Below are 12326 nucleotides of genomic sequence, written 5' to 3'. Positions count from 1 at the left end.
TACTGTGAGACTGTGCCTGGGAGTAAATGGAACTTTTGCATCCACTGACTAACCACGTCTTGTCCCTCCAACTCACTACAGCTCATAGCCCCTGATATCTACTCTCTTACTCTGAGAGAATTGCTGCTGTACATACTGTGTCTGAGAAGATTGAGCAGTATCGGTCCTTCTGTGTCTGGCATAGTGTTAAGTGTGTTCAGTTGACCTTCACCTGATGACTCTCAATATCCTTCTATCTACTATCAATATCCATCTACTATCACTACTGCTTCCATGATATATCAACAGATATGTTTTACCTCAGTGCCGGGGAAGCCAGGAGCACCATCTTTTCCAGGTTTTCCCTAAAACAAAACCACTGAAGTTTAACTATAAGTTAAACAGATTGACGACAGTAGACATAGAAAATATCCATGGTACAATCTCCTGTTGACAACAGGAAAGAAAGCCCCCAGGGAGGTTCCTCACTGCATGATCTCTTAAGGTAAGACTCCTAACCTTACAGGTGATGGGCATCTCTTACAGGGAAGGCGGAAGCTAGGTAGGAGCAGTGATTAGAGTCAAAGGGAGGGAGAGGAGAGGATGGCTAAGCTTTGAGTGGAGTTCCTGTCCCATCCTGATACTGGAAGGAGACTCAGGGAAGTACCAAGCAGAGAGGTAAACAAAGAATTTAGAGAGAAGGAAATGTTTACAATTATTGATTTGAAATGTAATTTCTTAAATCCTAGATAAATATTTAAATATTGTGGTGTCTGAGAAGACATGCCTTTAGGTGAAATATTGTGGTCTGGACCCTTTCTGATAGAATTTAAAATCAGGCAAGCTTGAATCAGTTTTCTTTGAACATCCCTACTCCACTTGCTTCTCTTCAACCCATGCTTTTTAGAGTTTTTACATGATGTGTCTGTTTAAATCTTCCAAAATGTAGCTGAATGGGGAAGTGGGTCCTGCTTGCTTCTGTGTTCTCAGTATAACACTTCCAGACACACTACATACATGCTGTGTTCTGTCTCCACTCAGGCTGCTTCTATTGTGCTATCATTCCCAGGAGCCCACGCCTAGCCAATCAGGGACCTGACCCCTGTGGCCACAGCCATTGCTGCAGAGTGAGACACATGAGCAAGCTAGGCCAATCCAATTGAACCTCTGGAGTTTTCAATAGGTGTGTGTGTGTGTGTGTGTGTGTGTGTGTGTGTGTGTGTGTGTGTTGTCTTCTTACATGTCATTAGCCTGAAGTTGTCTGGGGTTGTACCTCATTCCTTTCCCCCTTCACAGAATATCATCATTTATCGGACAGACTAGAACTGGTGCCTAGAGGAGAGTCCTGCCCCAGCTTTCAGATTCTGAAGTCCCTGGAGCTTGTTTTAGGGTTGAACTTTTCAGATACTTGGAAAAATAAATTCCATCTATCTAAACTTAAAAACATTTAAAAAAAAAACCCCAAAACAAACAAACAAAAAAAAAACATTGCGAGTTGGAGCATCTCACTCTGCAACCCAAAGAGTCCCAAGTCCCTCCCTCCTTGGGCTGACATGGTGCTGAATCGCCAACTTACCCTTGGACCAGGCTCTCCAGGAACACCCTTTTCTGATCCGTAGGAGTCTCCAGGTGGCCCCTGTATGATCAGAGATATTAAAAGCTTTGGAAATGCACTTCCTGATTTTTGTACTTTCATTGATTAAAAAATAATTTGTCCCTTCTGCTGGCCATATTCAAAATTAAAGAGTATAAAAGAAAAATCTTATCATAAGAATTAGTTTTATATTAAAATTTGTGGTAGGAATGCTGAGGTGTAGTTATTCATAGTTGCTGGCTTTTGGCAGGAGTTTGGGTAGGGAAAAGACTCAGTTTTCTTTTCTTTTTCTTTGGTTTTTCGAGGCAGGGTTTCTCTGTGGCTTTGGAGACCATCCTGGAACTAGCTCTTTTAGACCAGGCTGGCCTTGAACTCACAGAGATCCGTCTGCCTCTGCCTCCCGAGTGCTGTGACTAAAGGTGTGCACTGCCACAGCCTGGCTCAGTTTTCTTTAAGGGCCTGGTCACTGGGAGTTTGACCGGGTTCCAGTGTTCTTGGACTTGGTATTTTTTTCTTCTTTTGTTTTGGGGGGATGTCATAAGGGTCAGGGGTGGACCTGGGAGGACTGGGAAGTACATGTGATTGGGATGCATTAGGTGAAATTTCCAAATAATCAATAAAAATATTATGTTAAAGTCAGGATTCATTTTAAATAGATATGCAAAGCAGGTGCTATTGGCAAGTCAGACATAAAAATAACACAGAGGGGCTGGGGAGATGGCTCAGTGGTTAAGAGCACTGATTGCTCTTCCAAGGGGCCTGGGTTCAATTCCCAGCACCCACACGACAGCTAATAACTGTCTGTAACTTTAAAATCTGATATTCTCACACAGACATATATTCAAATAAAATAAAAGTAAAGTATTTTTAAAAAATAACAGATTTCACCTAGAAAAGACCTCAAGACAATTCTAGAATATTCCTGGGCTCTGTGTTTTAGTTAATGACATTTAAAGGTTGAGCATTCATCAAAATAAGGATAAAGATTGCAGTAATTGGACTCTGGATTACTGATAAAGAATAAGGCAAGAAGGTGATGGGGGCGTGTCCAGAGGAGTGGCAGGAGTGGGAGAGGGGAGTCTTGGGTGGATCTAATCAAGATACATTGTATTCCAGTATAAAACTGTCGAGGAATAAACATAATCTTAGCAGTATGGACTAAGGTTCTGTTTTATGTGTCACAGGAACAAAATGACTTAAAATGACCTACCGGGGGTCCAGGACGTCCAGGTTCACCCATATCTCCTTTATCTCCTTTCTCCCCCTTGAAGTCCTGTCATACATACAGTTCAAGGTCACTATCACAAACCAATCAAATAAGATTAGACCAGTTACGTTTGGAAATACCATCTGTCTGGTGAAACTAGGTGTGAAACCAGTGTTGGGACTCATGACAACAGCACAAGGGCTCTTCTTGTTTCTCATCTTTCACATTTTATGCATGATCTCACATTAATACTGTTGTAACCTAGAAAAAGTATCCTTTGTGTATCCCAAGTAGAAATATTCTTTGCCAGTTACTATTACATTTGATAGCCAATAAAGGTGTAAGATCAGAGTTCTTCTAAAACCCTGTTTCTAATCAACCACTATAGTTAATTAAAATAGATGACACAGGAAAACCAAAAAGCACATGGCATTTGGTAGAGCTCAAACTTCTAAATTCTTTTAAGGTCAGAATGCAGTTATGATTACTGATGGTTTTCAAAACATTCTGTCACCTTTGGTGAAGATGTGCTACGTCCTTAATTAAAATGTGCCTTTGTGCTTGGGGGTTACATCAGGAGAGCACCTGGACCCTGGATCTAAGCCCTGGCACTGGCACCAGCACCCCAAGGATGGGACAAGTATTACCTAGCATGTTATCAACCCTTAAACAACAGTACAGGTCTGGGCACTGACCTTAAATCCACTCATCTGTTTAATGAATATCAGGAATAGTAAAATGATCTACTTGATAGTCTTTTGCCTGCCTACCAAGCACAGATGTTACTGTTCACTTGCTCTTTCCTGTACTTTAACTTGCCTCATTGGTGTAGGAGATGATGTTAAAAGAACTCCATGGAGTGCTCGAAGTACCCCAAAAGACAGCTTCTCAATCTATCTATGCATCTTTGGGAATTTTGAAGTAATTTGAGCCCTTGGAAAAGGAACTGTTGTGAGAGGTGGAAACTGCACCCGCGTGTATATGTTTTAGCAGTAAAACTTGGGCTGAGAGTGAAATAAAAAACATATCCTTCGGATCAAATTATATTACATTTATTTAATTGCCAAACCAGCTTTAGTTCGAAACCATCTGAGTTCTTTATTTACAACCCCCCCCCCCCAGGCTGTCCAAGGCCAGGCGTGTGGCTGGATGGCTTTATGCCACTGTGGATTCATTTCCTAAGCATTCAGTTAGCTCAGCTCCATATCCCAGCCCTCTTAGTCATCCCTTTACAGGAACAAAAATCGATCATTGTCATAATGACATGGAGCAGCATACTTGGCGAAGACTGGATGTGTCCTTGGGGTTGCAATGGCCATGCACAGGGTCCTGTTAGATGGTAGTATGCCTCTACCCTGTCCATAGGTCATTGCCGTCCCATTGTATTAAGGCCACACATACTGTGTTAGGGACAATGGGAAGGAAGAGGGAAGAAGGGTGAATGGAATCTGGCTGCTGCTGTCTTGGAGTCACATGCCTCTACTTCCCCATTTAAGTTTTCCATCCTTCACCATGAAAGATATTGGGGGGAATTAAACCTAGATGTTCAGGCTGGCCAGGAGCGGGGGAACTAGGATGAAGAGAGCTCGTGATGGAGCTTCTAAAAGAGAAGAGGAATCATCAAGATGTCTTTCCAGTAGCAAAGGCACAACTGTAGTCACAGAGCTACAGCCTTACCGATTTGTTGTATGGGTGGCGGAGTGTAACAATCACAGTTCCTTGTGGCCCAGGAGGTCCTGTTAATCCTTCCACACCCTAAAGACAGGTACAGCAGAGAATGAGAACCACCCAACATCAATGCAACAGTTCTGCTCTCTCAAAGGACTGTTTTAACTTCTGCCTCATACACAACAAAACAGCCAATTGGAAGCACTCATTTCAAAATGGCCAGCGAATAGAAGCAAGTACACCTGGGAGTTTACGTCTTCGGACCCACTCACACATACTGTAGTACGTCAATTACCTTTTCTCCTTTTTGTCCTATGGCGTAATCGCCCATATGACCCTGCAAGACAACATGAAATGCCACTGTAGGTCTCAGGAAGTCCATATGGCTAGAAATGAGTTCAGGGGGACTATAGAAGGTTTTCTGAATGTTATATATAAAAGCCAGCATTCTTCAGGAACTTGTGAAATGTCCCCTAAGGAGTCATTTCTCTTGCAGGGCTCCACTGACATGGTACTGTGGTTACATATCAGAGCCCAGAGTAGGATCCTCAGTCACAAGTAATTGACATTTCAAAGGCCCTTTCGCCTCCTCAGGATTCCCTCCTTCCTGTTTGTTCTCTCTATGAAGACAGAGTGCCCCCCCCCAGCAATCTCTTGCTATCTCAACTATCTCCACTATTGTCTCTTGCCCTCTCCCTCTCTTGGCTATGTCTAGTCTGCTATCTTTTTTCTTTGCTGTGGACTATTCCAGGTGCCTCTGGATATTTTTTCTCTCTTTCTTCACTCTAATAATGGAACAGTTTCTTTACTGAACCCCCTTGTATACAAACATTGTGTTTAAAAAATAAATATGAGGCAGGGCGTTGGTGGCACACGCCTTTAATCCCAGCACTCGGGAGGCAGAGGCAGGCAGATCTCTGTGAGTTCCAGGCCAGCCTGGTCTCCAGAGCCAGTGCCAGGATAGGCTCCAAAGCTACACAGAGAAACCCTGTCTCAAAAAAAAACCCAATAAATAAATAAATAAACAAATAAATATGAATAATTGGAACTCATTAAAGTTCCAGTCTTTGTAAGTGAAGACATATGTCTATGTTAGTTTTGAAATTATAAAGCTATATTACATTTTTTAAGAACAGCAATGTGTTTCTTTTAAAGGTAGAGGATTGGGGACTCAGGAAACTGGAAACTCACTGACTATAACGGATATCACAAGTGTTGGGGGAGGGGAGTGGAAGCCAGTACAGAGGGAATTTCTCTGGCTAAGCCACTGTCTGGTTTTGATCCCATTGGCAGGCTGTTTCCTGGTGAGCCCTTAACTTCCTGGCTACCTGACTTCCTTTACTGGCGGCTTCGTTTCCTGATGCTCTACTTTTGCCATGCTAAAAATAAGAGGATGAGTAACTGAACTTCAAGATCTTGCAATTCAAGTCAGAAAAGCCAAGAGTGGAAAGCCAGCCATGCCACGTCTGTATTAATTTTGTGACATGAGATAACTTTAGGTGAATATTTTCCATTCATCAACAATGGCTGTTGTGGTCTGAACACCCACAGCTAATGAGGAAATCTAAAACCATTATTAAGAGGTAGGTCTGGGTAGGACTGTTAAAAATGAGCCGATTAGTTCATTCCTGGACTCAGGGAATAGTGAGTTGTGGGGGAGGAAAGTGAGCCTTCTGCATATGTCATTCTGTTTCGTCATATGGTGTCTGTACTTCTCTGTACTCTGCAGGGACTCCTTTACAAAGGAACTATCAAAATGGCTCAGTGGGTAAAGATACCTTCCCGAAAGCTGGCCATCTGACTTCAATTGCTCACACCTACATAGTGGAACGAGAGAACTGAGTCCCTCAAGCTGTCCTATGTCCTTCACACATGTTCCATGTCATGTATGTTCTACAAATAAAGAAATAAATGTAAAAGTAAAAGTAAAATTAAAAGGAAAGGAAAAACCCTGATACATCCCCTTGACATTGGACTCCTTATCGAGATAAGGAATACATTTCTACCCAGTCTGTAGCAATTCATTAATGCAACTGAAATCAGACTATAACAATGGTTAACTCAATGTTTGAAGCAGTATCTTTTATAGAACTCTTCCGAGGGCAGTTTATTCTTGTTTTAATGGTTTTCATAGTAAAGATGATATGAAACAGTCTTATAAATGTGATCCAGTGTCTTTATCTTACTAATTAACTCTCTTAAGAAACATGGAGGAAAACCTTTACAAAATGTTCATAATGTAAAATCAATTTTTTCCACATTGCAGCTTTTTCTATGGAAACAGCCTAGGGTCGCCGTGTAGAAGTGTGCATGTAGTGACAATATACATAAAACAATACATTGTATGTGGATATCTCCTAGTTTAGAATGTGCCATTTCTGCTTCAAACAATCTTCCAGCAACAGTGAATCTTTGCTCTGGAGATATGTTTTTAATCATTGTTTAACTGGCATTTCGTTTCTAGAAAAAGTTTCTGCTGGACTGTGGCTTTTCTTTGTAAATTAACATACAAAGTAACATTGCCTTGTGGCATTTCCATGCATATTTACTTTGGGTTGGTTCTACCCCTCCCATGCTACTGTCCCCAAGTATCATTTCACTTCTATGCTCGTGAGTGTGTGACTGTTGAGTGTGGTAGTTAACCTTGATTGCCATCTTGATGGGATTTGGGGTCACCATGGCGGTGACCCTTGGGCATGTCCCTGAATTAGGCTGACTGGGGCTAGAAGGCCTGAGCAGTCGTATTCTGACTATGGCTGCAGCATGGCCGGCTTCATGTTCCTGCTGCCATGACCTCCCACTTGGTGGACTGTACCCCCAAACTTTGAGCTCAAAGAAGCCTTTCTTTCCTCAAATTGCTTTTGTCAGGGACTTGGCTGCAATAATGAGAAAAGCAGCTGCCACAGCCTCGGTCCCATTAATGTAGAAAACTGCAGGGGAATCAAGAGATTTCAGGCCTCAGCTGCCATCCACATAAACTGAACCCATGAGATACAGAGGAAGAGGGAAAAAGAGGGGCAGGGGAGGGGGCACAGGGACAGAGAATGCTTATGTGCATCCATCAATGAAGTACTAACCGCGAGAGCCCATTTTTCCTGTGCACCAGGTCATTAGTATCAATAAGAAACAGTGCTTAGTCATACTCCCTTGGTGAGGCTCACCTTCATTCAACACCTTAAAATTTTAATTTCATTTGATTTTATTTTATTCTTTCAACATTTCTATCCTTAAACCCTTTGATTTTTTTTTAATAGAAGCACCTAACGTGCCCAGATTAAAGACCACACACCGTCACCCTTCATTTAGTCACATGGGATCACATGGATTTTGCAAAGTAGCTCACTACAAGAACTGATGAGAAAAAGAAGGGTTACATGAGAAACCCTGGCTTTTTCCCAGTGTTCTGAGTCAGGGATTAAGTTACTGCTGGTCCTGTCCCCTTTCCTGCTGGGACTCCTGTGATCCTGGGGAGGTACCCACAGTGGTCTGCTAAGCTTCTGGGCTGTCTAGGATGCTCTGACTATTACAACTTAGGAATGTAGACTTACCTTTGGTCCTCTGGGTCCCACAGCACCAGGAAAACCCTACAAGAGATGTAAGCAAAAGTTAGAGCAGGAATCACACCCAGCCACAGAGTGCTCTAAAACATTTTGCTATCATTAATGTGTACATTGAGAATGCATAGCAGCAGGGACTTCATACTCACAAAATCTCCCTGAGGACCTGGTGGACCAACAGGCCCTGGAAAACCTGGGGGGCCTGGAAAACCCTTGAAGTTAAGAGAAGAGTGAATTTAATGTACTTGTCAAATAACACCAAAGCCCATTAGTTAGATATAGTGATATTTTAATGAAATCCCAAGAGCATATTGCCTCCCCTCTAAGTGACTGCAACAAACTAGAATAAGTTCCAACCTCGTTGCTATAGGCAACAGATAGCTTGGACATCCTTCTGCTATTGCATACAGGAGCATGGCCAGCAACAATTACTGATTTGGGCAGTTTTCAGGTTTTATTCCCCCTCTCTTTCTCTTCCTCTCTTTCTCCTTTCCTGTCCCTCCCTCCCTCCCTCCCTCCCTCCTCCCTCCCTCCCTCCCTCCCTATGTATTTAGACAGTGTTTCTCCTCCTCATTTAGGGCTGGCTCCACCCACAGCTCTCCTGCCTAGTTTTCCTTATACTTCCCCCCTCATCTCTACAGCTGACCTCAGAAGGCTACCCTCTCAACTGGATCAGTACCTCGAATTAGTTGACTGTGCCACTGGAGCTCTGGGTTCCCTCTCTGTCTGGCCAAAGTTGGAGTCCTTCTTCCCTGTTGATAGGTCCTGTCCTTGCTCCTGGCACTATTTTTTCTCATTAGCATTCATTATGGTGTAACAAATGGTACTGTTATTAATTGACATTTTTTTCCTCTCTACTCACTAAAATGTCGTATCCACCAGGGCAAGAGTTTTAGAACTGGTTTTTGCCTGATCTGGGCCCTAGAGTCTAGAAATAGTCCCACATAACTGGCACCTAAGAAACCTCAAGTGCATTGCACCGTTTTTAGTGCCTGAACAATAAATAGTTCACAGAAGTGCACTGGCAGTAGATAGCCATGTTCCTGGTCACTTTTCTCCTTTCTGCAACTTTTATTCTTATGCAAAGTATTAAGAGTCATCCTGTCCCATGCCAGTCTAAGAAACTCATCACTGCTGCTGGCTGCATTCCTATGGCTGTTCCGGTTTTAGCCTTGCTTCCTAGGTCTGTTGGCCTGGCTCACCAGCTATCACAGACTTAACTCAAACTCCGACTCAATGAGACTAGTATCCCATCTCTTCTCAGAAATTCCCACACTGAATTCTGAACTAAGGTAAGTTACTTCTGGTCAATTAGCCTGAATTTCAGCAATTATAGTAGATATCTACCTAAGGGCGCTTCTGAATCACAAAGTATACATAAGCCCCAAATAGCCATGTCTCATTGGATCTATTATGGAACACTCCCAGGCTAGCTCCAGATGAACCAGTGGAGCAAACTCTTCAGGGTTCAAGGGGCGAGAGCCATGCTTCAATAAAAATCTTAAAGATGCTGTGTAAATAGTGGAGCCAGGATGTTCTTTTAACACTCCAGTTTTAAGTGGTAGTCAACGCGTGGTGTGAACCTGTCCTTGATTTCAGCCAATACACACAGAGAGAGGAACTCTTCCCTGAAGAGACTCAAGTGACAGAAACTTAAGAGATTAAAAGATGTCTACAGTGTCATTTTTGCATCCCAGCTTGTTGTTTCTCCTAGTGAGGTCAATGTCAGAATGACACATGAAGTGGACATTGTAGCCAGGGAGAGACGAGAAGAAAGAGAGGCCGTGAGGAAGGAGGGAGGTAGGGCAGTAGGTAGAGAATATAAATACGATATAATATGAATATGAATGAGAGATCCTTCTGGAAGTGTTATACCTGGAAGCCTGGAGGCCCTGGAGGCCCAGGGTCACCTTTTCCATTGAATCCCCTGTCTTCTCCTTGAGCAGGCTCACCCTTGAAAACAGAGAAAGTCATCAGCCCCAACCAACTTTATATTTTCAAAAGGCTCCACATTAAGTGTTTATTAAAGGTCATATCTCCTCGAAGATGAGTGTCTGGGAGGATGTATATACCTAGAGAAGTGTTTTAAAACTTTCAGTTATTCTATTTTTGAAGGATTCAAAGAACTTCTTAAAACTTTTTTTGTTAGCCTATGTAAATCACACATAATGATGAGTTTCATTGTGACATTTTGTACTTGTATACATAATGCATTCTGATCATAGTCACTCCTCACTATCCCCCCATTTTTCCCACACTCCTGCTGATTATAGACTCCCAAACCTTCATGTCTTTATCCCACCCACATATTTTTTTGTGTGTGGGTAAGCCAATAAGTTTAATTCATGTTTCTTGTGGGATCATGGCCACAGGGCTATTTATAGGTGCATGGAAAACTTGCCAGCAGCTACAACACTGAGGAAAATCTCTCTTCTTCCCCGGAAACCATTAGCTGCCTACAGATCCTCCAGTAGGTGGGACTTTACAAGCTCCTCCTCCTACTTTTGTACTATTTTTCCAAAAGAAAAAAATGACAACTTACTGTGATAAGGAGGAAAAGAAATAATTAATAATTTCCCAAGATATGCAAATTGGTAATAATTCCTAATCTAGAATGTGGAGTCTCAAACATGAGACCAGTTCCCTTCTCCTAGATTCTCCTTCCTTAAAGGATGACATAACCATCCCAAAGATCTGTCTGTGTCAAGAGCCAGAGGAATTTGCTCAATAGGAGAAAGTGCCATGTTTTAATGTCTATGGTGTCTGAGTTATTAACACCAAGACCTGGGTTATGAGGTCAGTTTGCAATAGTTTATATTTCAGTAATTAATTGAAGTCCTTTTTGTACACATGGTTCGAGATCTTCAGTAATAGTAGTTGACAAATGACTTACCTTTTGTCCTTTCAAGCCAGTAGGACCCTGGGAAAGAAGCAATGCATTAACCAGAGGCCAAACAAATCCATACATTTGACCTTGCCTCTATTTCCTTTTTTTTTTTTTTTTTTTTTTTTCCCTGCTGGCCCCATAACATTCGTGATACTGACTTTCAACTTGCTCAAATCTCTACATTTCAACAGTTTCTTCTTCATCTTCTGCCTCCCTCTAATACAGACAGTGTCTCTCTTCATCTTGCCTGCAAATTTACAGACTGTTCTTCTCCCACCTATTTCCCCAGTTCCATACGTGCCTCCTGGTTCCTTCCTGTCATGGGAGCACTGCTTTCCAATGAGTTCATGTCACTGCCTAAGACCAATCCATCAGTCCTTGTATTACCAGACCTTTCTGCATTATGGGGCTTCCCTATCTTCCCTGAAGTAAGTTTTCACTAGGGCTTCCATTCTATACTCTTCCTGGGTTACTTTCAGTTGTTAGGACCTTTTCTCCTTTCCTTGCTCATTCCCCTTGACATAGAAGTTACATGCAGAAGTGAAGTCTGACCTTCGCTGCTCTCTTTGCTCTCTCTCTGAATTGGTAGAATTCACATCCTCTCCTCCAATCAGTCTGTTTATTATACATCTCTATGTGGATGTGTCAAAAGTAAAACAAAACCTTAATATCTAAAGTTGATCTTATAACCTTTCCTTCCTCCCTCCCTCCATCCCTCCCTCCCTCCCTTTCTTCCTCCCTTCTCTTTGTTTCTTCTTTCATTCTTTTCTTTGTTCCTTCCTTCCTTAATCCCTTTGTTCCTTCCTTCCTTCCTTCCTTCCTTCCTTCCTTCCTTCCTTCCTATCTTTTTCTTTCTGTCTTAGTGTCCAATAAGTTGTTAACCTTACCCCTGTCAGGAGAGGTTTGTGTGCCTGGCACTTGGAATGGACCACTTTCATCAGTAATTTATGTCTGCGATACGGAGTTAGGGATGTAAACTTACTGGGAACCCCGAATAGCCTGGTGTCCCAGGAATGCCTGGGAATCCTTGTTCACCCTAGAAGACACGGAAAGTTTGTCAGAGTTCCTAGTTGTGCTAGAACATCCCATGCAGATAGCTATCCCCCAGTTGCCGCTCCAAACCTAGGCAAATTAATTCAAATTCCTGATGGCTACTCCTCAGAGGGCTGAGGGCCAGAAACCCATTATCTTAGTTGAAAATAAGATCAGGGTCTACTGATTCTCAAATTGGGCATAAATGGTAGCCTAATTGTGCCAAGAACTTTTTAATTGCTGCTTCTGGAACTTTAGTAATTAGTTCGCTCGTGGTCACCCTTCTAGGGGAGCGGAGGACTAAGTTAGGACACACAGGAAGCAAGAGGGCCCTGCATAGCTCAGGCTTTTCTTCCCAGACACTAGCTTTGTACTTGAAGCTTTAGTCTCTGATTGGCATCT

At 42.5% G+C, this 12326-nt stretch overlaps 1 protein-coding gene across 1 annotated transcript in view; it reads right to left on the bottom strand.

Annotated features, from left to right (window-relative positions):
- Col4a3 (collagen type IV alpha 3 chain) overlaps nucleotides 1-12326 on the bottom strand; it is a 117692-nt gene that overhangs the window by 46688 nt on the left and 58678 nt on the right. Inside the window, exons 7-16 of the mRNA XM_035438850.1 lie at nucleotides 11875-11928; nucleotides 10899-10925; nucleotides 9881-9958; nucleotides 8155-8217; nucleotides 7997-8032; nucleotides 4744-4785; nucleotides 4458-4535; nucleotides 2784-2846; nucleotides 1556-1615; nucleotides 300-344 (exon numbers count right to left, since the gene is read on the bottom strand). Coding sequence (XP_035294741.1) covers nucleotides 300-344; nucleotides 1556-1615; nucleotides 2784-2846; nucleotides 4458-4535; nucleotides 4744-4785; nucleotides 7997-8032; nucleotides 8155-8217; nucleotides 9881-9958; nucleotides 10899-10925; nucleotides 11875-11928 — 546 coding nt within the window. The remainder of the gene's footprint in view (nucleotides 1-299; nucleotides 345-1555; nucleotides 1616-2783; nucleotides 2847-4457; nucleotides 4536-4743; nucleotides 4786-7996; nucleotides 8033-8154; nucleotides 8218-9880; nucleotides 9959-10898; nucleotides 10926-11874; nucleotides 11929-12326) is intronic.

The sequence above is a fragment of the Cricetulus griseus genome, chromosome 2 (genome assembly GCF_003668045.3).
Source record: "Cricetulus griseus strain 17A/GY chromosome 2, alternate assembly CriGri-PICRH-1.0, whole genome shotgun sequence".
Taxonomy (NCBI): Eukaryota; Metazoa; Chordata; class Mammalia; order Rodentia; family Cricetidae; genus Cricetulus; species Cricetulus griseus.
The sequence above is the reverse complement of the archived record's forward strand: the minus strand, read 5'-3'. Positions and strand labels throughout refer to the sequence as shown.